This window comes from Mirounga leonina, unplaced genomic scaffold (assembly GCF_011800145.1).
Source record: "Mirounga leonina isolate KUSES-001 unplaced genomic scaffold, KU_Mleo_1.0 Mir_366, whole genome shotgun sequence".
Lineage (NCBI taxonomy): Eukaryota > Metazoa > Chordata > Mammalia > Carnivora > Phocidae > Mirounga > Mirounga leonina.
The window spans coordinates 19831308-19856447 of NW_023270709.1; the positions used below are offsets into that span (position 1 = coordinate 19831308).

General features: G+C 43.4%; 1 protein-coding gene across 3 annotated transcripts in view; it reads left to right on the forward strand.

The window, feature by feature from the left end:
- Nucleotides 1-25140, forward strand: part of RNF144B (ring finger protein 144B) — a 176764-nt gene that overhangs the window by 97225 nt on the left and 54399 nt on the right. For 2 of the 3 annotated variants that reach the window (XM_034985751.1, XM_034985750.1), the window contains one exon: nt 13089-13290. In XM_034985751.1, coding sequence (XP_034841642.1) covers nt 13126-13290 — 165 coding nt within the window. In that variant the 5' untranslated portion in view covers nt 13089-13125. Of the gene's footprint in view, nt 1-261; nt 729-13088; nt 13291-25140 lie in introns of those variants that run through there. The other variant, XM_034985748.1, reaches the window with a different exon arrangement.

Consider the following 25140-nt stretch of genomic DNA (forward strand, 5'->3'; position numbering starts at 1 on the left):
AAAGAAAAAACAGTGTTCTGCCAGGGTGGGAAGGCAGGCTGGGCGGGGGTGGGGGGTCCTGAGAAGTGGGAGAGAGAAGGAAAGGTGGCCCAGCGGGAGACGTGCAGACAAGCAGCAAGCCTTGAAGGCCAGGAGGTGCAGCGTCCCGGTGTGGGCAGGACGAAGGACACGAAGGGCGGCCGCGGGACGCCCTGCCCCGGATCTGGGCGGCCGGCGGCCCAGAGGGGCGAGAGGGAGCGGCGCCGAGCGGGCGGCGGGCGCAGGAGCGCGGGCGAGCGGGCGCGCCGCTGCCCGGGCTCGGACGGGGTTCAAAGACCATCACCTGCGGCGGGAGTGCGACCCACAGGGGAAGTAGGAAGTGCGGCGCCTGCGCTTCCTGTAAAAATCACCGCGCGGCTCCCGGCGCTGCTGCCGGCGAGCTGCGCGCCACGCTCCGCGGGGCTCGGGGCGGCGCGGCCGCTCGCCGGGGCAGCAGCGTGCGCGGTCGGGCCTCCTCCGCCTCCGCCTCCGCCTCGTCCCCCTCCCCCTCCCCCTCCCCTTCCTCCCCCTGCCGCCCGCCCCCGGGGCTGGGCGCCCGAGTCCCGCCGCAGTCCTGCGGAGCGCCGAGCGGCCGGCTGCAGAGCGCGGAGGGCCGGGGCGAGAATGACGCGAACCCGCCTCCGCGGGGCGCGCGGCGGACGCTGCTGAGAAGCCCGGCGGCGCCCGGACCCGCGGGGCCCTCGTGCCAGGTAGGTTCCGCGAGCTCTCGAGACGCCGCGCGCCGGGCGAGGCAGGCAGGGTGCTGGACTAGGAAAAGGAAAAAAAGAGAAAAAGAGAAAAAAAAAAAAAAAAGAGAGAAAAAAAGAGACCAGAGACTACGGTTCCCTGCTTCGGAGCTTTCTTTCCTGCCTCCGGTGCTTAAACCGCACAGCGCGCAATTCATTCCGAACGCATTCGACACCTGTTAGCTTGTAGAAATAGACGCCTCGGTCAAGGTGCAGGGAAACTGATTTCTAACAAAACAGTCTCTGCAGAATGTACTGATGGGCAAATCCAAGAGATCAGACCTCCCTGTGTCTTTCTGGAGGGGACACCAAGAGTTGGCGTCATCTCAGACGCTTACCTTCTGTTGCTTTGGAAATGCACAGCACGATGTTGACATACATAGCGAGGCGTAAGCCGGGATCTTGGCCGCACACGATCGCGTTTTGTCAGGTAACTGCTGATAACACCGAGTGAAGCTCTCTCTCACCCTGTACTGCCGTTCCCAAGTTTAAGTTAAAATGAAACTGATTGCGTTTCAGCAGAGAAAAGGGATCTTGAGCTGACTTCTATCAGGGCACCTTTTCGCTTTTCTTACTAGTTGCAGGGATTCTGCTGTGAGTCCACTCCCGATGCATATACGTCTCACATTCAGATTTCTCAGAAACGAATTCTCCTGTCTGGGAAAATTCCTCTTTCTTGCTGCCACTATTGTGTGGCACTTTATTTCTTGCTGCTGTACAGCCTTACTAAACATTAGCTGGGGGTCCCCATAGGACTGTCTGTGTTTCTGTAATGTGGCATTTCTGGATGTTTATTTGAACACTGCAAGGTCTGAATTATAGAACAATGTATCTAACATTTCTGAAGCAGCAGATTGGTGGTGGTAGTGGTGGTGGGGGGAGTGGGGAGGGGTCCTAGGCCCAGAAGCAAAATAAATGAACTTAGAGATGACTCAGTTCTTAGGGTGTGGGTAGGAGGCCAAAGGAACCCAGCCAGTCTTCACTGACTTGCTGGCTAATAAAAGTATCTGGCTGTTGCAGTTTTCACGGGATGAGCCTCCTAGTCCCTTTCACATCCCACTGCTTTGTGGGTCCCTCCTTCTCCAGACTCTGTCCTCCCTTCCCTTATGAACGGAGCCTTAGTCCTATTCATAAGTAGTGGCCCCTTAAGTATTTCTGAGACTCTCTTGAGGAAGAGGTGGAGGGGGCAAGAAAGATCTATGTAGCAGACCCACGGGCCACACTGAGATAATTGTGTTAAATCCAAGGCCACGTTGTCACACGCCTCCTGTTTCTACCCTTGCACACCTGCGATGGTCTTTTTTTCTTTGTGGTGGACACACACGTGGAAAAATAGGAAAGAGAAAAACCCTTCTGTTTCTAAAGTAGCCTCTGACTAATTGAAACTGTCTTGATGAGTAAACAGATACAAGGTAACTGTGTATAGAGAATGTTAAGTATAAAAAAGATGTCAGAGTAGCAGAATCGGGATGCTTGACTTTTTATTCAAAACAAACAGAAGAAAATATACCTCCCTCCTCCAAAAACAAAAAACAAAAAACCCAACCCCAACGAATCACCCTAGATAACTTTCTCCCGCACTACTGTGCTGGAAGTGAGGTGTGAGTGTGGTCAAACACCGTCCATTTACCCAGAGTTTTACAAATATTTACAGCCATTCATGCCAAATATCTTTGCGCTGAGCCCCACAGAACATTCTCAGCATTCAAAAGCTCCATTCTCATGAATGGCTTCAGTTCATTGGCAATTTAAAGGCATCCAGGCTTCCAAACTAGGTCAGTTTAAGACACGTCGTTTTTTTTGTGTGTGTGTGTTTTTAATAATTAGTTTTTCGGTCTCCCAGATTGTGAACCAGGTTTTCTGAGGCAAACTTGACAACAGAGAGAAAAGTTATGCTCTGTGTAAAAAGAAAAAAAGCTTATTTCATCTATATAATAACCATTTAGCTTCCTGAAAACGATCTTTCTCTTCAACAGTATGAGTCCTTTTAATCTGAGAAAGTATATTTAAATGTTTGTTTTTGAGAAGCAGTTTTAATATTTTAGGTTTTTAGGAACATTTATTAGGACACCAGAGTCATTGCTCCGTGGTGTTTCTGCGAATTCTGGCTTCCGTGTTTCCCCTGGCCTTGACTTACAACATCACTTTCTCGTTGAGTGAGGTTCTTCGTGTTTGAAATCACCAGTTTGAGGTAGAGGTCAGGAATCATGCTGAACCCAGATGTTGGTGGAGGAACAAAGTCCAAATAGTTTTGGGACTAAACCTGCTTTGTGCAACTGATTATTTTGGATATGGGGAAGGAGCCAAGATGCCACACAAATCATGCTTTCCACCTTGAGCTTGGGGGGAGTAGGCATCTGCAGCCATTGCTCCTGAGTCCTAAGATTTTGTTTTCCAGATAGGCCCACCTTAATTTATAGAAGCTCCTTAGCTGTTGCAAATTATCAATATTTTTAGACTTTGAATTGCTGGAAGGGAATGCACATGAGAGTCAGGCCTTTAATATTCTCTCTCCTCCATGCGCTTGGAAAGAAATTATCCACTGTGGGATCGAGTGACTACTGACTGTTTGCCAGGTGTGGGCTAGATGCTGAACATGGAAAGATGGGTAAGATACGCCCTCTGTCCTGAAGGAATTGGTGTAAGTTTGGAAGTGACATTGTTCTGGAGTGGCAGTTTTGTTGTTTTGTTTTTTTTTTTAAAGATTTTATTTATTTATTTGACATAGACAGCGAGAGAGGGAACACAGCAGGGGGAGTGGGAAAGGGAGAAGCAGGCTTCCCACGGAGCAGGGACCCCGATGTGGGGCTCCATCCCAGGACCCTGGGATCATGACCTGAGCCAAAGGCAGACGCTTAACGACTGAGCCACCCAGGTGCCCTGGAGTGGCAGTTTTTAATTTGTGTTGTTTTACCTGCGTATGTTAGAGGTTTTTCATCTTGACTTTTTTTTTTTGGATAATGTTTCCCATATGTCATCCAAGCATTAAATAACTTGAAGGGGCATAACAGCACCAAAGTTAACTTATTTAATTATTTACATTTTAATTTGCTTGTTTACCTTTAGGTATATGTGGGAGGTCTTGTACTAATGTTCTATTTTTATTAACTTTGGCATTTGCTTTTGCTCGGTCGTTGTGTACTTCTAAACCCAATGCATCACACTGCAGTTTTAACAACACGGAAGACTAATATAATACATTAAAGAGAGAAGTGGCCAATGTTTTAGCAACACAGAATGAGAAACTTCTCGTATGTGACAAGACCTCCATCCTTGAACTGAAAAACACAATGACTTCGGTGAAATAGACTTCTCTTATTCACAGCTGGAGAGATTGCAATTCACATGGCTTGTAGCATCTGTTAAAGAACATACTCTGAAAGCAGTGTCTTACTGGTTTCCAGTTCCTCTGCAGTCATGAGTTTGAGTCCCAGGCCTTTAATTAACTGGTTCTTTGTCTTTGGGGGGAAATAGAACAAGACATCTCTCATTTGTCTCTTTGCTGGACTTATGGCTGAAGCTATAAACCCACAAATTGTCCTGTGTATTATTATATATAAAACTATCTGTTAACAATCTCCTCCACTACTTTACTCTTTGTAAGCTGGGACTGGGTTTAACTACCTTTACATCCCTAGCATCTAACGTGCAGAATTCAGTTCTTCGTGGGTTGACTCGGTTTCCTGCATTATTGATTTTTTTTAAGAAACCAATTTGGCAAAGGCATACAAAAATACACATGCTGCCCCTTGTTTAGCGTGGGATGGAAGGGAGTCCTCTCCCAAACCAGTTTTAAATTTGTTTCTAATTAAAATTTCTGTATGAAACTTTTAACTTTCACAAGGCAGGGTAATATATACATGTGTTTTTATTCACTTGGAGAAAACATTTTGATTTAGCTATTTGTGCTGTAGCCACTATAGTTCCTGGTAATGTGTTGACCCAAGAAATCAGCCCTTCTCTTGCTCTATGGGGCTTTCTGAAATAACACTTTTCCTTGCCCTGTTAATTACATCATTGTCTGACCTGCCTTTAAGCGATGTTCCTTCCTGCTTCTGAGCTTTGTTGTTATGCCAGGCAGGGGGAGGAAAATTATTCAGCAGGGCTGTATGAATAATTGTGGGAGGCAGGGGAACCATTGATTAAAAAATGGGGTTGGGCAGGGCACAGTGGAGTCGAGGAGGGAGTTACCATGATGAATGTGAAATTACAATGCCAAAAATATCATTGGGCTCTTATTCTCATGCTCATTCCTACCTTCTTTGATAAGTTTTTATTGTTGGAAAAGTCGGGAATGGATTTTCTCCTCCTGGGCCTTTCCCTATAGTGGCAATGAGAACATGGAAAGAAGGCAAGAAAAAAGAAATGTACGTTTTAGAAGGTTCAGCATTTTGCACATGTTAAAATTTGCCATCCCAGATGCCTGTACTCTGTAGGATTTAGAGAATTAGCTTTTCACAATGTCATCCACTTCGTTGGCCATTATGTCCACAAATCTTTCCATATATTTCTCCTATATATTTTGTAGGAAAAAAAATAGAAAAATTAGATCTTATCATTCTCACCATAAAAAAAATTGTAAGTGTCTGAGGTGGTGGATGTGTTAACTAGCCTTATCATGGTAATCATTTTGAAACATGTATAGACAGATATGAATATACCCACACATATGTATGATCATTACATTGTATCCCTTAAACTTACACAACGTTGTATATCAATTATATCTCAATAAAGCTGGAAGAAAATTAGATCTTATTAATAGCTGTACCAGACTTTATACATAACCTAATTTCAAATAGCAAAGAGACTGTTTAGAAACAGTACTTGCTAATATTTAAGAAGCTCCTCCTAGGAGATTATGCTAAGTGAAATAAGTCAAGCAGAGAAAGTCAATTTTCATATGGTTTCACTTATTTTTTTTTTAATTATTTTTTTATTTTTTAAAGATTTTATTTATTTATTTGACAGAGAAAGACACAGCGAGAGAGGGAACACAAACGAGAGAGGGAACACAAACGAGAGAGGGAACACAAACGGGGAGTGGGAGAAGCAGACTCCCTGCCGAACGGGGAGCCCGATGCGGGACTCAATCCCAGGACTCCAGGATCATGACCTGAGCCGAAGGCAGTCGCTTACATATGGTTTCACTTATTTGTGGAACATAAGGAATAGCATGGAGGACATTAGGAGAAGGAAGGGAAAAATGAAGGTGGGGAAATCGGAGGGAGAGACGAACCATGAGAGACTATGGACTCTGAGAAACAAACTGAGGGTTTTAGAGGGGAGGGGGGTAGGGGGATTGGTTAGCCCGGTGATGGGTATTAAGGAGGGCACGTACTGCATGGAGCATTGGGTGGGTTATATGAAAACAATGAGTCGTGGATCACTACATCAAAAACTAATGATGTATTGTATGGTGACTAACATAACATAATAAAATTAAAAACAAAACAAAACAAACAAAAAAAGAAGCTCCTCCTAATGGAGTGTCTGTCCTTTTTACCTGTGTGATAGTTAGTAGGGATATATTTGCACGTCAGTTCCATTTTTAGAAGATAGCAGTTTCCATGTTACACATTTATAGTCTTATTTCCATCCTGGTAACTGTTGAGATGAAGATGTTAAAGCTAAGGAATTACAGACCGAAGTATTTTTTCATTTCCTGGTTTCCTCTGAATGAGGCTGAGAAGCAAGGGGGAAGAATACTGGGATCCCCTTTCCTAGCACATGAGGCACAATGGTAAACAGTCGTCTTCAACAATACTGCGAACTCACAAGGCCCGAGTAGGTGAATATTTACTTCCATCACATCTAAGAATTAAGTATTTCTTAGATTTGTTTATACTAGAGAATAATGTCTAATCTATTTTTTGCAAATAATGATAAAGCGTCCTTTATGTGATGCCAGGCATCTACTCATTAGCCTTGAGAATTATTCTTTTAAAAAACAATTAAAGAGATACAAAATATTTGTTTTTTTGATTACTGGATTTGTATTGGTTCCTCTAGACCTTGAATGACCAGAGTGGGTCAAAGATGCAAGCAGAGAGGAGAACCACTGGCCACTATGGAGGTCTACCATAAGTCCTTGCCTCACCAAACACTAGTACCCACTGTTCTGGCTGCTGTACCAGCCAGCTGGTCTACCTTCCATTCCAGACTGTATTTAGGGTAGAACTACAGCAAATGGATATTGGCTGATGATGGCCAGCACTTCTAGACTCAGTCAGTACTATTTGAGTCATTAATAGCTTCTGTTAAGGACATGAACTAGCAGCGAAATAAATAATTGTATTGGGCGGAAGTGCCAAGGTCAACACGATACTAATTTTCAGATTTTGCTGAGTAGAATCTGGTTGCCTGACATGTCCTTCTCAGTTGGTATTGGGAGAGCTTTCCTAACAAGGCAGAGATGGAATCTCTGGATTGCTGTATCTTTCTACTCTGTTAGAGTTTTGGCTTCCTGAGAAAATCTCTCCATTATAAAGGCAACACTTCAGCCTTACCTTCCCCAGCACCTACCCTTCTTGAAAACCTTTCCCTTTGTTAGCCCTCCCTGAGTCATGCATTCATATCGTTTATTCCAGCTACCTCACAGGAATGACTCAGTGTCCTACATGGGCAAGTAAACATTTTGAGTGTATTCATGTGTCTCTTCTGTTTTATGCCTTGTTCTTGAGTAAATCTTAGACTTTCATAGCATAGTTTAGAATTAAGACCTCAGCACAGATCAACTGGATTTTTACATAAATATTCTGTTACATCAGTAATATCCAGTTGATTCATTTTGTCCACTTTCTCCTTCCCTTGGTCTCCTTAACTGTGCTTTATCCATTTATCTAAATTTTACAGTTTTTGCTGAATGGTGTAAAATTCCTGGACAACTAGATAAGTATCCTGGTGAAACATTATCCCTTCCAACTGCATTATCTTTTTGGGCAATGAAATAATTGCCGTGATTTTGGGTAGTGAAACAGACGTAAACTGCATTAGTTAAAAATACTTCAAATGTTGGCTCTCCAACCCTCTGCATTTTTGGAGCAGATTGCTTTTTCATGCTGCCAGCAGAATATGAAAATTCCTTATACATCCTGTGCTTCCAGGATAGTTTGTGAGGTATTCCTTTCTTTGGCAATTCTAACGAAAACACATGAGGGGAAAAGTGACTTTTCTGTTCTTTCCTATCAGATAGTACTAGCTTCTCACATAATGAACACTTTATAGTACGGAGACAGTTGGGGTAGGTAGAACTGCTGGTTCCCCTTTCTTGGTAATTTGGTGCAAAATCAAATGTTTTAGAGGGGCTTTCTTTGCTTGCATGCCCCAACCCATCTGCCCTGTTACATGGCTGCTTATATTTAAGCAAGTGATACTTATGGGTGAAGTCCACCCTCACCGCCCCTCACCCCCAAACCTGCCCCAACTTTAAAAAGTTCAAACCTAAAGGCAGCTGTCCGTTCCCCCTCCCCAATATACCCCTTGTGTGCTCTGCCAAAATTCTTTTCTCATTGGGTTCTTGACACCCAATAAGAGGCTCGGTCACATTTGTAATAATTATAAATGCAGTTATAATTGTTACTGTTTTAAAACAAGCGGGAAGGGGGGGGTGGTGTGGAACATTCAAGTCCCTTTCTTATTTTAGGTAAAACATGAGGTATGAGGCAGAACAAGTTGGGCAAGCTAGTGAGAAGGAATTACTGGCTCTCTGGACGGGAAGACTTTTCTTGGAACCTGGAGGGGAGTGGGTGTGGATTGTCCATGTACCTGTGAAGATGTAGTCCTGTGAAAGGTTCAGGAGCTGCAGGGGTGTGGTCACCTTCCTCTGGACACCCCCTCTGAGGTTCATGCCATGTGCTCGTGGTTTGGGTGGGCTGGTGAGTTTCTACTATTGGTGGTTCCATGTCAGAGACGGAGGAATCCCAATAAGACATAAATGGAAGACCGCTAGGACACCTGGGAGCCATTCACCAACATCTCGAGGGAGAGAACTTCAGGATTCTCCTGATGATTGCTTGAAGAGCTCTATATGTAATGAATCAATGGGAAAAGGATTTCCTTTTTTTTTTTTTTAAGATTTTATTTATTTGTGAGAGAGCGAGAGAGAGAGAGAGCATGAGCAGGGAGAGCGGCAGGCAAAGGGAGAAGCAGACTCCCTGATCCCAGGACCCTGGGATCATGACCTGAGCCAAAGGCAGATGCTTAACTGACTGAGCCACCTAGGTGTCCCCGGGGAAAGGATTTTTTGTTTGATGCTCTTTTTTTCTTTATGAAGCACTCCCTGTATGCCATTCATTTTAAAAACATTCATTATTGATTTTGCCCAGAGTGAAAAACCAAGAAGCTGGTTTCCAACTGTCCCTGGCAATGCCACCAGCTTCCATGATGGTGCCTGGGAGGCTGCTGAGGCAGAGCTCCAGGGGACCTGACCCAGTGCTCCCGGTACTGCTTCCACCAACACTGGGCCACCTTATCTCCTTGCCATGGTGGAAGTTTACTTAAGACCGTGTTTTTGTAGAATTCCATTGCTTGACAAATGTTTGAATGCCATCACTTTAGGGAATTGCTGTTTATGGCGCCTGGAAAAATAAATCACTTCTTTTTGAAGAATCATTTTGGATTGCTCACATCTCAAAGAGATGAAATATGTGACCTCCTTCCTCTGTCTCAGTCACAAGCGCTGCCTTGTTTGGAATGCTTGGAATATTTGCCGCTGTGGTTTTAACAAGACAGGTCTCTGCTTTGGAAAAGGCTTTTGTCATAAAAATATTTTTATATATAACATATACTTTAAAAAGTTGTATATATATATTAAACTACTTTATTGAGGTATGATTGACGGGCAAGAAGCTGTACATATTTAATGTAGACAACTTGATGAGTGAGAAGATAAATATATGCCTGGGGAACAGCATAATGCCTCTATTTAACAATGCTATATTGTATACTTAAACATTTGCTAAGAGGGTAGATCTTATGTGAAGTGTTCTTACCACAAATACACGCACACAAGTAATAATAAATAAAGGGGGCAGGAGGAAACTTTTGGAAGTGATAGATATTTTTATATTTTTATAACTTTGATTTGTAACTCACAAAGTAAGGAGTGAGCACTTAATGTGTATATGGCGAGAGATAAGATTATGTTTCAGATGGTCACGATGAACGCAGTTTCTAGTTCTGCCTTCAAAAGACTATTGCTAAGAGATAATCTAAGAAGTAGTCAATTATGTCTTTGTTTCTCAGGTGTTATATGTCTCTTTCTAAAAAATAAGATCGAGGCAATTGGCTGGCTCGGTAGCGCACGCAACTCTTATTCTTGGGGTCATGAGTTCGAACCTCACATTGGGGGTAGAGATTACATTAAAAAATTAAAAAATAGGGCACCTGGGTGGCTCAGTTGTTAAGCGTCTGCCTTCGGCTCAGGTCATGATCCCAGGGTCCTGGGATCGAGTCCCGCATCGGGCTCCCTGCTTGGCGGGAAGCCTGCTTCTCCCTCTCCCGCTCCCCCTGCTTGTGTTCCTGCTCTCGCTATCTCTCTCTCTGTCAAATAAATAAATAAAATCTTTAAAAAAAAAAAATTTAAAAAAATTAAAAAATAAAAAATAATATAGGTTGAGACTGTCAGAAATAATTGACTTTGTTGAAGAATACCTAGATCTCCTGTTAGATTGGAACAACAGGATTTACCTATTCATAACCGCTTCCTCCAAATGGGCTCTTCGTGTAATTGACATTTGTGGTGGTGGGTGGTTCGGCCTGTGTCATTCCCGTCTTCCCTCCTCAGGAAGCATTTACTGGTGGCATTTCTTCTTCTTCCTTCTTCCTTCTCCTTTCTTCTTCTTCTTCTTCTTCTTCTCCTCCTCCTTCTTCCTCCTCCTTCCTTCTTCCTTCTTCCTCCTTTTCCTCTTCTTCTTCCTTCTTCTTCCTCCCTCCCCCTCCTCCTCCTTCTAAAATTGTATTAAGTTTTAACATTTTAATTCCAGTATAGTTAAAATACAGTGTCTTGGAGAAGCAAACAGGTGATAGTTGTCTGTGCATAAACTGGGAAGAGGAGAGAGGCAAAATCACTCATTTTTACTCCTAATTGACCCTAAAGAGAGATTTTTTTTTTTTAACTTCAAAACACAGAATTTGATAGGCATGTTGATTTGCTCTTGGATGAGAGCTCATTAATAGTTAATCAAATAAGAACACCATGTCTTGAACCTTATTGGGCCTTTCCCAAGAAATATTATGGAAGCCAATCATTGGTTAGCTTCCTATTCAAATTTATTTTTAATCCACTCTACTACTACTCAGGGAGTAGGTGAAAAACTTTGAATATTTCAGGTTAGTAGAGTTAGTAACTATTGATTCTTTCTGGTATGACATTAAGATAGTGCAATTAGATCTCATAGATATTTTTTTTCCTTCTATCTAATCCAATTTGTTTTGCCCTCCCTTGATTTTGTACTTTTGTACCTATACGTTGAGATGTAAGTCACTGTGGGGCTATATAACAAATGCCAAACATGTAATTTCTTTTGCTCAGAAATGGGGACAGAAAGAGTCTGGTTCTGGTAGGGGGAGAGGCTGTTTACAATGATTTCTGTGGCCAAATTTATTAGAATTGGCCACAGTCTTTTAAAATAGTAAGAACTTTAGGATTTTGCTTCTCTTTAATTAGAACATGGAATTTCTTGATATGATCCAAACTATAGATTATTTTCACAATTATTTTACCTCTTTTAAAGATCATCTGAATAAACACAAGTGGAAAGGCTTCAGCTCTACTTTTTATTTTTCATTGTAGAAAAATCCTTTCTATAGTCATGCCATGTTTGGAGATAGATTTCACTCTGTACAGTTTCAGTGACCTTATGGTACTTGTAGTCATGGGCTTTTTGTCTCTTTCTCTCTTTTTTATCCCTCTCTCCTTACCCCTTCCTCCTTTCTCTCTCCCTGTTCCATCCCTCCATGTAATACCCGCTTGTGAGGCAGCTATGACATAACGGACCAGGCACTGGGCTTGGTCTCAGAAGACGGAGGTTTGAATTTTGCTCTGCTATATCCAAGTTCTGAGAACTTTGGCAGATTATTTAACTTCTTAGGACCTCAATTCATCTATAAAATGAAGGAAATAATCCTCATGGTTGCAAAAGTTGAAATGAAATGACGTATGTGAAGGAACACAATGAACACTGATGCCCTGTTGAAAAAAAAGTTTATTGGTATAAAATATACATAACATAAAACTTACCCTTTCAATCATTTTTTTTTTTTAATTTATTTATTTGACAGAGAGAGACACAGCGAGAGAGGGAACACAAGCAGAGAGAGTGGGAGAGGGAGAAGCAGCCTTCCCGCGGAGCAGGGAGCCCGATGCGGGGCTCGATCCCGGGACTCCGGGATCATGACCTGAGCCGAAGGCAGACGCTTAACCACTGAGCCACCCAGGCGCCCCACCCTTTCAATCATTTTAAGTGTGTCATTTGGGGGCCTGAAGAACACTCACAGTCTTGTGCACCCATCACACTATCCATTTGCAGAACTTTGTCGTCATTCCAAACAGGAAGTCTGTACCCATGAAATGGTAACTCTGTTTCCCCCATCCCAGCCCCACCTTTCTACTTTCTTTCTCCATGAATTCGACTTGCTAGGTACCTCACATTGATGGAATCACACAATATTTGCCCCTTTGGGTCTGGCTTATTTCACTTAGCATAACGTCTTCAAGATTCATACTGTAAGCGTGTGTCAGAGTCTCATTCCCTTTTAAGGCTGAATACTAATCCATTGGATGTTTATATCACATTTTGTTTATCCATTCATCTCTTGATGGGCATTTGGATAGTTTCCACCTCTTGGCTGTTGTGAGCAACGGTGCTAGGATCCTGGGTGTGCAAGTATGTGTTTGCATCCCGGTTTCAGTTCTCTTGGTTGTACACCGAGAAGTAGAATTGTTGGATCATATGGTAATTCCTTGTTTAATTTTTTTGAGCGATATCCTATTTTCAAGTGTCTCTCTCTCTCTCTTTTTTTAAATCTGTTGGATTGTAGCGATGCAACTCCTAAATGGTGTGTTTGTTCCCTGTGGTCTTTTCATTCCTGTAATTTACACGAGAGGAGGCAGGATGGTGAGGTTGTAAATGTCAGGACGCCAGGAGCACCTTGCCAAGGTGCCAAGCTCTGGAGCCCACAGTTCTCAGAAAGGCCTTTGCTGTGTGCCTAGACAGCATGGAAGGTGAAGGTTTGCCCTGGTGGGGCCCAAATGTGTTGAATGAATATAATATTCAGCTGTATGAATGACTATAATATTTTCTGCTTTGGACCTTCCCGTAGGGATTGAGGAGACCTGAAGAACGCCGAGGATACGCTGATGGGCTCAGGTGACAGGTTCCAGTATCTCACCATGAGCACTGAAAATCCGACGGCAGGAGACTTGGCTCCAGCTCCCCTTGTCACTTGCAAGCTCTGCCTATGCGAACAGCCCCTGGACAAGATGACCACACTCCAGGAATGCCGCTGTCTCTTCTGCACAGCTGTGAGTTTTCCTTCATGCTTTCATCGCGAGCGTGAGAAAATACAGATGGGGGGGGAGCACTGTGAAAGGACAGGACCAGCTTCCGTGGCTTTCTGAGAAGCCAGGGTTTGCGACAACAGCCTTCTGTTTTGGAGAGTGCTTCCACCTTTGGATCTGTTTCCAAGTAGTATCTTGAGTGGTAAATCTGGTATTTACTGGTTTTGAGGCAAAGGATAATGTATGTGTGAAATTTAATTATTGGTTAAATAAGCAGAATCTGTTCTTCAAGGACTAGGCAAGGAACAAAATAGAAATATTTCTAACATGTCTTAGTTAACTACCATCTGTAAGGCATTTTGAATGATGGAGAAAGCAGGTAGCAATTTATTGAATTTTCTTGCATAGACTTGCTCATCTTCTACAAAGCGCATGAGATCTAACTCTTTGACTTTGTCATATCTTCTTTTTTTTTTTTTTCTATTTTCCCAATATGCCGGATGGTACTTATTTGTCATAAACAAGAGAAGCCTGTAGATCTCTAGGGGTGGGCTTGTCTCTTTTATTCTGACACTTGATATCAATGTCTGTGACCCTGATCACACGGATCCCTGACGGTTGGTTGGTTAAGGTGTGAAGATAGGAAACAGGCTGATAGAAGTGGCTGCTAGAAGCATGAACCCAGGTGGTCTTATTCAAATTTTCATTTATTCAAACATCTTTTGAGCTCCTACCATGTACCAGGGACTCTGCTGGATGTTGGGAATATAGCAGTGAATGAGATGCTTCCCACAGGGAAGATGGACACATTGAAGGAGCCATTCAAGTTTAGTGAAATCAGGGGAAGCTCGATGTACCAAAGGAACTCTCACCCACGTGGGGGTGGGAGGGACATCCTGGTGGCAGTGATCTCTGAGCTGAGGCTTTAAATAAGAGTTGCAAACGGATGCTCGTGGACCGCGTCTGGGCTCAACACATTTTTGTTTGGATCCCCAGTTGGGGTATTTCATGAGAAAATGAAAAAGTGGTAAGATAGAGCTACTCTGGGCCTATATTGATAGGCCCAGAAATAGATGATCTTAAAATTTATTTATTTAAGATTTCTTTTTATTTATTTTAAAGAGAGAAAGCGAACAAGCACGCAGGTGGGGAGAGGGTCAGAGGGAGAGAACCCCAAGCAGACTCCACGCCCAGCACAGAGCCCGACACAGGGCTCAATGCCACGACCCATGACAGCATGCCCTGAGCTGAAACCAAGAGTCGGATGCTCAACCGACTGAGCCACCCAGGCGTCCCTCCTCTGTTTATATTACCTGCCTCTCTCCTGTTTGTATTTGCATCAACTATATTTTTAAACTGAAGATGGATTAAGACTCATGCAGGATGCCTGCTGGGATCTCGGCATGGCAGAGGCCTGATGCCTGAGTTACAATATTTAACATTTATCTTTGCTTTGGTGGGCCTTATATGGGCACACTGTTAATATTTATTATACAAAAAGTATAATAATCACCAGACAAAGGCGGGTTTAATGCCCTGACTTGCGAAGGAAATTGAATTGTTCAGTTACAGTGACCAGTGCTTACATCAAGGGGAGCAAGGAGAAAGGAATCGTTAAGGAAGTAGAATCATTTATCAAGAGGTATGTTTACTAAGCATACTTTAAAAAAAAAAACAACATAACAAGTTAAGGTGAAATAAATTTTGCTCCATCTCTTTCCGCTTAGTTAATTTAATCAACACGACATGTTCTCAAGCTCGTGTATATCAATTAAAAAATTTTTTTTGGATTAAGGATTAGAGGAGGGAATAGCCTTGGGATGATTTTTAGGTAAAAGGAAAGTGACTAAAATCCTTCCCTCAGGTCTCCAATTCTGAGATCCAAAGATGACAGCGAGTAGTATTGTTTATCCCTTTGATCATTTGGTCCCCACTGAGCCGTACCATGTCCCAGGAACTGTTCTAGGCACTGGGATTTAGCAGTTTAAGAAACAAAACCCAGCAGAGATCCTTGCTCTTAGGAGATTGCATTCGATCAAAGGCAGTTGCATAATAAACAATAAACATAATAAATGGGCGAGTTATACAGGGTTGGGTACTAGGGCTTCGGGAAGAAGCAGAGTAGGGCTAGGGAGGTGGAGCTCAGGTTGGAGATGTTGCATTTCTCATCGGGTGTCAGGCCGAGGCCTCGCTGACATCTGTGCTGGTTCATCCTCTTCTCATCAGCCTGTGTTGCTTAAGGAAGTAACCTTGTCACCCAGGGGTGGCTTCAGTTTCCTTTGGTTTTGCTTTGCTGCCGAGGGCCGTGCCTCTGAAGGTATTATTTCTCTGACTTTCTCACCTATGTTTCGGACCCTTGCCTGATCCTTGAAACAAATGAGTCAGAAGCAACGCTTGGTTAAAGGCAGGATGGAAATTTTTGTCTCGGGGTGACTGATGTTGAAAAAGCAGGATCTGGAATTGAGTTTTTGCAACGAGACTAAGCAGTTCAGGATTCCAGTTTGTGCACAGGCGTCTCTCTCTCTCTCTCTCTCTCTCACACACACACACACAGACGCAGACGTGGTATCTGATCCTGTCACAAGCATTGTTGCAAGAGCTCTTAGTTCCCAGTTAAAAACACCGCAACGGCTTCTCAGTTCTCCTTTGGCAATTTGACGTTAGGCGTTAGGACAATTAGATTATTCTGTCGTCTGCGATCATACTTCCTCATTGTTGGGGAGGGAGTGCTCCTAACCAGAACGGCAGATGGCTTGGTTTTTTGATATCCCTCCAAGTCTGGAACTTTTTGTGCCTATAAACGTCAACCTTCCCTGGCTTCCTGATACCTCATTCCCTGTGATCTACCAAAACAGTAAGCTGCATGTGCTTGATTACATTAGTGTCTGCAAATTTGCAATTGGCATCAGACTCACCTGAAATACTACTCTAACTTTTCATTGTTTAGACCTTTTATTTCTTCTTTTAAAAAGCTATTAAAGGATGTGTCTGATCCCCCAGATTTTATTTTGCACTTAAATATTAGGTATTAAATATTGATATTAAAGATACCGAGTGTGTTTTGTGTTTTCAAGGCTGAGAAGAAATTTGTGACTTTGTTTTTTGAAGATTTTATATATTTATTTGAGAGAGCGAGAGACAGAGACAGCATGAGCAGAGGCGAGGGGCAGAGGTAGAGGGAGAAACACTCCCCACTGAGCAGGGAGCCTGACTCAGGGGCTCGATCCCAGGACCGTGAGATCATGCCCTGAGCCAAAGGCAGACAATTAACCAACTGAGCCACCCAGGGGCCCCGTGTGACATTTTTTAATAGGGCATATACTACTAATTTCCAGCTTTAAATATGATTGGATGACATCTCCTAATTATTGGCTGGGAAAGGCATCTTTTGCATTCTGTGTCTTTAAAATAGTTTTGCTGAGATACTTCTCCCTCCCCTCCTCATTAGGAGGGTGACCACATGGAATGGTCCTCCTGCTGGATCCAGTATACTTTCATAGATTTATTATTATTATTTTTAAAGATTTTATTTATTTATTTGACAGAGACACAGCAAGAGAGGGAACACAAGCAGGGGGAGTGGGAGAGGGAGAAGCAGGCTTCCCACTGAGCAGGGAGCCCGATGTGGGGCTCAATCCCAGGACCCTGGGATCATGACCTGAGCCGAAGGCAGACGCTTAATGACCGAGCCACCCAGGTGCCCTTACTTTCATAGATTTAATAAAGCTTTTTATACCTTTTATCCTTGTCCTGTTTTCCCTAAGAAGTATCCCTGACCAGGTTGCAGTGAGCTTAAATTCTTTGTTTCCAAGATCAGTGTGCCCTGGGGAAGCAGTATGGAGATGTGGAGTGTCTGACTTGACCATTGGATGTGAGCCAGCTCATTCCTTATCTTTCGGGAGATCTGGCCTTTAAATAGGTGCCCCCAACCCACATGTGTTCTATGGACCTCCAGCTCTGTGAAACAGAGTGATCCTTGAGTAGAGTGTTCCGTGGTCAGATTAGCTCAGAAACTGGTATGTTCTCTCTTTCTCTTCTTAGAAGGGACATAATGCACTCGAGAGGCTCTGTGAAATCTTGTGGTTAAAAGAAAAGCAAGGGGACCCTGTTTAACTTCTCCTGAGGAGGCATTTCCATTTGACCATGCCACCTTTTTAGTTGAATACCCATTAACTTTCCCACAATTTGTGCGCTGGAAAATGCTGCTTTAAATCATTTACGTGTAGGTAATTCTTGATTTAAATGACATCCAGAGAACAGAATGTGATGGATGTTGCTTCAGATACTCCATCAGTATAGCTAGTTTCTTGTTAAAGGAAACTTCGTGTGTTCTGTTTCTGAGGGTGGTTTCTGTTAGACTGTTTGCTCAGCTTTAATATACAGAAGAAAGTGTAGTATAAAGCAAGGAAGTCTGTACGGGACAGAAATGGGTATAGCTCTCATTAGCATGACTGAACTCATAGATCATGAGGTGCATTATGGAGCCAAAGAAGTTGATATTTTGGGGTTATGGAGAGAGGTGTTACGAAATTACTTGTTCTTGCCCTTGAAGGGTAAGTATCTCAGGGATGTTAGTCTGCTAACTAATGGTATGCAAAATCTCTCTCTCCTCCCTTCTCTCTCTTTCTCCCTTTCTCCTGTGGATTTAAATAACCCAAACATGAAAATTCAAAATTTCCTTTTCTGGCATTTGCACCATACTCTTTCAGATAATACCACACCATTATAATTCAAGTGGAAGAAAAAAAAATTCACAAAAGTCAGTTATCAAAGGAGGGAAAATTTGTAGGTTTGCTCCCTGATGAGCAACTTTTGCCTCTCTGATTTATTTTGGAAGGTATTTCTGTCCGTCACGAATTAAAGAATAATGGAAACAGTTGTTGCTTGTTTTCATAACCTAGATAATTTCACCTGAAAAGAGTCGGTATGTTGGGCATGGCCTATTTACCTTTCAGATTACAGACAGGATGTGCTGAGCAAAAAGAAAATAACGTCCAGCCATATTCTTGCCTTTTTTCCATTACATTTTGTTGGCTCTAAGTAGTTAGAACTCCTTTTACTATTCATTTCTGTGAGCCAAATGGATTTTCCAATGTTTAAAAAAGTGAGAGGAAATATAAAACTTTTTAGACCAAGCCCTTCTTTTCCTTGGGGCCTGTTGAGTGACCTTTAAGAAGAGCCCACATACGGCCTGGGAGACGTTTACAGTTTGGAAAGAGTTGCAGTGCGTGCGTGCGCTGGTGCGTGTGCGTGTGTGTGTGTGTATTTGTGTTACTTGTGCTCATGTGTGTGCCCACACGGGGTGGTAACTTTCAAAGGAAGCTGAGAACCTGCAGTGGTTCTTTCCTGGATTCTTTTTTTTTTTTTTTTTTTTAATTTATTTATTTGAGAGAGCGAGAGTACATGATGGGGGGAGGGTCAGAGGGAGAAGCAGGCTCCCTGCCGAGCAGGGAGCCCGATGCGGGACTCGATCCCGGGACTCCAGGATCATGACCTGAGCCGAAGGCAGTCGCCCAACCGACTGAGCCACCCAGGTGCCCCTCTTTCCTGGATTCTAATCTACGGTATCTACAGTAGGATTTCGGAAGGAATGCTGTCTTTCTACTACCACCTCCATGTTCCCTTTCCAGTGAACCACGCAGATTTGGAGGGAGGGAGACCCCTGAGGCTCAGGGGCAGGCTTCGCCATCCATGAGTGTGACTTTGGGCCAGATCCTTGGCTTCTCTGAACCTTAATGTCCTCCCCTGGAGGGTGGAAGGAGGTAGGGGAGGATCATGGCGATCTGAGAGCGTTGTGGGAGGCATCAGGTGGGAACCCCAGGGCAGACCCTAGCACAGTGCCAAGTCTCTGGTAAGTTGGCATTGTTACTCCTTTCTTTCCCAAGTTCCGTCAGTATGCTGAGCGGTTCTGTGTTTCATAACTGCTTTAGAGAAAGGAAGTCCTGTAAAGACTTGACTGTCTTCCTCATTAGCCTTTTATAAAAAGATGGTTATATAGGTGATTTCAGCCTTACTACTATTCTGAGACACCCACAGACTCGCAACTAGGATAGAGAGAGAGGTTTCTCTGTTGGATTTGTCCAAAGATTGGCTGATGGCTGGGTGCTTCAACCGAAGAGGTAGAAGTAGGACTTAGAGGAAAAGCAATGTAACTTTAAAAGTGAACAGAAGAGGGTATTTACCCAAAGAGTATGAAAACACTAATTTTTTTTAATTTTATTTTTTTATTCTTATGTTAATCCCCATACATTACATCATTAGTTTTAGATGAAGTGTTCCATGATTCATTGTTTGTGCATAACACCCAGTGCTCCATGCAGAATGTGCCCTCCTCAATACCCACCACCAGGCTAACCCATCCTCCCACCCCCCTCCCCTCCAGAACCCTGTTTGTTTGAAAACACTAATTTGAAAGGATATGGACCCTATGTTTATTGAGGCGTTATTTACAATAGCCAAACTATGGAAGCAGTCCAAGTGTCCACTGATAGATGAATGGATAAAGAAGATGTGATGCACACACACACACACTGGAATATCACTCAGCCTTCAAAAAGAATGAAATCTGGCCATTTACAACAACATGGATAGAGCTAGAGAGTATTATCCTAAGTGAAATAAGTCAGTCAGAGAAGGACAAATACCATATGATTTCACTCATATGTGGAATTTAAGAAACAAAACAAATGTGAATAAAGGAAAAAAAGAGACAAACCAAAAAAACCAGATCTTTAACTCTAGAGAACAAACTAGAGGGGTGGTGGTGGGGGGATGGGTGAAATAAAGGGCATTAAGGAGGGCGCTTATCACGATGAGCACTGAGTCATATATGGAGCTTTTGAATCACTATATTGTATACCTGAAACTAATGTAACACTGTACCTGAACTATACCAGAATTAAAATAAAAATGATAAAAATAAATAAAACCTTAAAAAAATCATAACCACGAATAGATCAGCACATTTGTGATGCGTGTAAGAGATCAGATGGAAATGTCTTAAGCTATCATTTATTTAAAAGCTACTTCTCCCCAATAAGCATATAGTAATAGAGTAACTTGTTGGCTTGATATGTATAGTCTAACGTCATTTTAAGTTTTTTTTCATTGGGAATTCTCTGGAACTGCAAGAAATCATGAGGCATCATAGGCCAGCAAGGTCACAAAAATTTTCTGTCCCCTCCTCTGGTCATGACCTGCCTTTCCTGAAGCTTTCAAATTCTCCAGTTCTCTGCATTCCCCTGTCTTCTAGTACTATGAAATGGACAGAAGTCAACGTGGCCAGTTTAAAGCCCTCTCTTATTCTGTTGGGTTTCTGGTACTAAAATATATGTATGGTGTGTAAGGTTCATCTTATGGGTAAAGTGAATTTATCTTTGTCAGGGTTTCAGTGGCTTTATCTGTCACTGGTTATAAATGACTTCAGTATTCTCACTGCTCAAACTTGAGAGTTCCGATGATCGTGCTGTGATGACTTTGTATTTACCAGGGAAGTCACGGATTTGAAATGCAAATTTTGGTCCTATATTTTCCCACCACCAAGGGAGCTGCTGCGGGACAGATAGCATCTGAGAAGTGGGAGCAAATTGTAACAGCATGAGAAACGGACTAGGGATGACTCAAGGAGGAGTTGGCTTTCTAGACCCATGATCTCATCCATGCTTTAGTGCTCACCACTCACTTATTCAAGGCAAGTGGTAAAAGGTAGCAAGAGGAAAGGGCAGCAAAAGGAAGCCACACTCTGTGGGCTTGAGTGACTCTGTTGTAGCTCCTCTTTCTGGATGTTGGTCTGGTTCGGTGTCTATGAGACTGTGTCTCAAATCTGGTTGCTTGGGCTTCATTTCTTCCACATATACAAAAATATTTATTGTGCTATGTATAGTTCTGAGGGTCAAGATCTAGTGGTGAACAGTGGAGTCAAGGCCCGGTTTTCAGACAGCTCACACTGTAGTGCAAAGCAAAGGTACTGACAAGCAAATACGGAAGTCAGATGATGATAGAGGCTCTGACTTAAAACAGAGCAGGGTGAGGGGGACGGCAAGTGCTGTAGGGGAGGCAGTTGGATGGTCAGGGAAGCCTCGCTGATAAGAGATTACTTGGGCAGAGACCTGGAGGATGTGGGAAACAAGCTGTGTAGGTATCTGGCCAAAGAGAGTTTTTGGCAGAGGGGAGCAGTGTGGAGGTCCGAAACTGGGATTGTGTTTGGTGTTTAGGTACAGCAAGCAGGGGGAGGGGCAGAAGGAGAGGGAGAAGCAGACTCCCCACTGAGCAGAGAGCCTGATGTGGGGCTCGATCCCAGGACCCTGGGATCATGACCTGAGTCGAAGGCAGATGCTTAACTGACTGAGCCACCCCGGTGCCCGATTTAACCATGTTTTAAATGGATCACTGTGTTAGTAAGGGTTATCCAGAGAAGCAAATCTATTGGAGAAAGATATACATATCTCCAGTATGAGATATAGATGCATGTGTCTATATATAAAGAGATTTATTATAAGGAACTCACTCATGAAATTATGGAGGTGAAATCTCATGATCTCCTGCCTACAAGCTGGAGACTAGCCTCAGGAGAACCACTGGTTTAAGTTCCAGTCTGAGGGCAGGAGAGGACCAATGTCTTCACTCATGCAGTCAGGCAGAGAGAATGAATTCTCCCTTCCTCTGCCTTGTGGGTCTGTTCAGTCTCATCGGGTGAGGCCCACCCATGTGGGGAGGCAGTCTGCTTTCCTACGTCTACCAATTTAAATACCTGTCTCATCTGGAAACACCCTCATAGATCCACCTAGAAATAACGTTGCACCCAGATATCTGGGCATCCTGTGACCTGGTCAGGTTGACACATAAAATTAACCACCACAGTCACCCTGACTGCTGCATAGAGCATTAACTACAGGGGCAAGGACGAAGGCAGGGAGACTAGTGAGAAGACAGTACAATAATCCAGACCAGAGGTGATATTGGCTTGGACCAGCGGATGGTAGCCACTCATGTGTTTGGGTTGTCTAAGGCTTCATTTTCTTTTATAGAATATAGGGATAATAATAAATCATCTAAGGTTATAGAGAAGATTGCAATAGGTAATCTGGGTAAAGCATTTAGTCTAGTGCCTGGAATGTAGCTAGCATGTACATAGGTCTCTACTAATTTTAGTGTGATCCTTGAGATTTTGCTTGAAAACCTCCGGGAGTGGGACATACTATGACACTGCCTATTCAATTACAGAATTTTAATTCTTTTTTTTTTTTTAAGATTTATTTATTCATTTGAGAGAGCGCACGCAAGCAGAGGGTGGGGCAGAGGGAGAGAGAGAGAGAGACGGTCTCCAACAGACTCCCCACTGAGCAGGGAGCCCGACTTGGGGCTCGATCCTAGGACCCTGAGATCATGACCTGAGCTGAGCCGAAATCAAGAGGAGGATAACCGACTGAGCCGCCCAGGCACCTCTACAGAATTTAAAATTCTAAGCTGTGTTTTCTTCTATGTCCATTTGAAACCTATTTCCATATAAATTCTACCTATTAGTGCTGGTCTGCTCTCCAGAACAAAACTGGTTGAAATTTAATTTTTATTCTACTCACTTAGCTCTATATTATTTAAATGAGACTTACCTTACTGTTAGGACAAGATTATTCATTAAAAATTTTCCCACAGTGCTCCATCCATTGTGGGGATATTAATAAATAGAACTTCATTCCCCACCCCTCCATCCCTTTTATTGACACAAGCTTTTGGAACGAGCTTTATTTGCACAACATTCTTGACTTTGATCATGGGTTGAACAAGTACTTCGGGCGTTTCTATATTCTCTTTGGAAAGCATATGGTATCAGGGAAGGGGGGCGGTACTGGAATATGGAACAAGATTTAATTTCTCACAAAGAAGGTTATAAAAAGATGGTACGTTGGCAATCTGTGTTGGTGTGTTGTGGAGACTCTTTTTTTTTTTTTTTCCACAGTATACCTTGCCAAAGTTTAATTTTTCATACCACATATTAGAATATGATAGTCTGGCCAAACATGCAAACCATGACCAGAGAGCCAGCAGAAGTGGGAGTGGAGTGAGAGAACTTTCCCTTACAGCCACTGAGTCACCAAAGCTTTTCTGTTTATTCTTTTGTAGTTGTATCTTTATTCCAATTTCCTGTAAGTCTATTCTCATCTTTTTTTTTTTTTTTAAAGATTTTATTTATTTGAGAGAGAGAGCGCACACGCACAAGCAGGGGAGAGGCAGAGGGAGAAGCAGACTCCCTGCTGAGCAGGGAGCTCAATGTGGGACTTGATCCTGGGACTCCGGAATCATGACCTGAGCTGAAGGCAGACGCTTAACCGACTGAGCCACCCAGGTGCCCCAGCCTGTTCTCATCTTTTTTTTTTTTTTTAATTAATTTATTTGACAGAGCAAATGAGCACAAGCAGGGAGAGCGGCAGAGGGAGAGGGAGAAGTAGGCTCCCTGCTGAGTGGGGAGCCTGACGTGGGGCTCGATCCCAGGACCCTAAAATCATGACCTGAGCCAAAGGCAGATGCTTAACCAACTGAGCCACCCAGGCGCCCCAGTCTGTTCTCATCTTAATCCTGATTCTACTTTTCCATTTGCTATGGCCACGTACTGGCCACGGCGCTGTGTGGATAGGCGTAACCAGTCTGGTTCTCCTGTGGGAAGCAGACCCTCTGATGAGGGAAGTACAGTATGCTGTGGGAGCATAAGGGAAGGCACCTAAACTAGACTTGGGGAGGTCAGGGAGTTTCCTGAGCGGCTGAGACCAAGAGAAGACTCAGAGGTTGCTTGATGGCAGTGTTGGTGAGGCTGTGGACAGGAAGAGCTCCCCAGGGAGGACAGGCAGCCCCAGGTGAAGGCACAGAGCCAAGGAAGGGTGGCATACCGAGAAACTGAACTGAGAGACGTTCCTGGAACATACTGTGGGAGGTGTGAGGGTGCTTGAGCATGAGGTTGGAGAGGATGTCCAGAGGGTCTTGTAGACCTTGTTAAAGAGCATTATGGGGCGCCTGGGTGGCTCAGTTGGTTAAGCGACTGCCTTCGGCTCAGGTCGTGATCCTGGAGTCCCGGGATCGAGTCCCGCATCGGGCTCCCTGCTCGGCGAGGAGCCTGCTTCTCCCTCTGACCCTCCTCCCTCTCATGCTCTCTGTCTCTCTCTCTCTCAAATAAATAAATAAAATCTTTACAAAAAAAAAAATTTAGAAAAAAAAAAAAGCATTATGGAGCCATCAAAAGGATTTGTTTGGGAGTAGGGTAGGGAGAACGGCTCTGGCACAGAGTGGAGAATGGTCTGGAAGGGAGCAAATGAGGGGGGCTGATGAGAGTGTGGAGAACACTCCCCTCATCCACATATGCTGTGTTTATTATGGCAGACTGCAATTTTGAGGTCTGGAGTATGAAAAGTATTTTCGTGTCCTGATTTCTCCTTCCTGTGCATTTGGATACTAACGTCCGATTTCTTAAACTGTTGCTGTCAAAATGCCGCTCCTGTCATTCTTTCACGCGCTCCTGCTTGAATCCTATTCCTTAGGGCTGATGCTGAGGTCCTGTTGCACAGTGTCCAGATCACCTTCTGCTGCCTCTTATGGGACATGTTTCACACTTCCATGTCTTTCCTTCTTTCTAGAATCTTCCTCTTTTCTTCCTTTAACACACCACTGGCTCAGTTCCTGATGAAGTCTCATTGCCTGGTCAGGGCAATTGCAAGTCAGCAAATACTTTGACAAGCAGAATACTCAACTGGGGGGATTTATTGGTGAAAAATTCAAGCATGGTTCTTACCCTGGTGGCATTGGCTACCGTAGCATAAAAATGATCGACTGTGCTCTGAAAGCATTTAGCATTAAAATGGAATCAAATGGATTTCATACAAATATCTG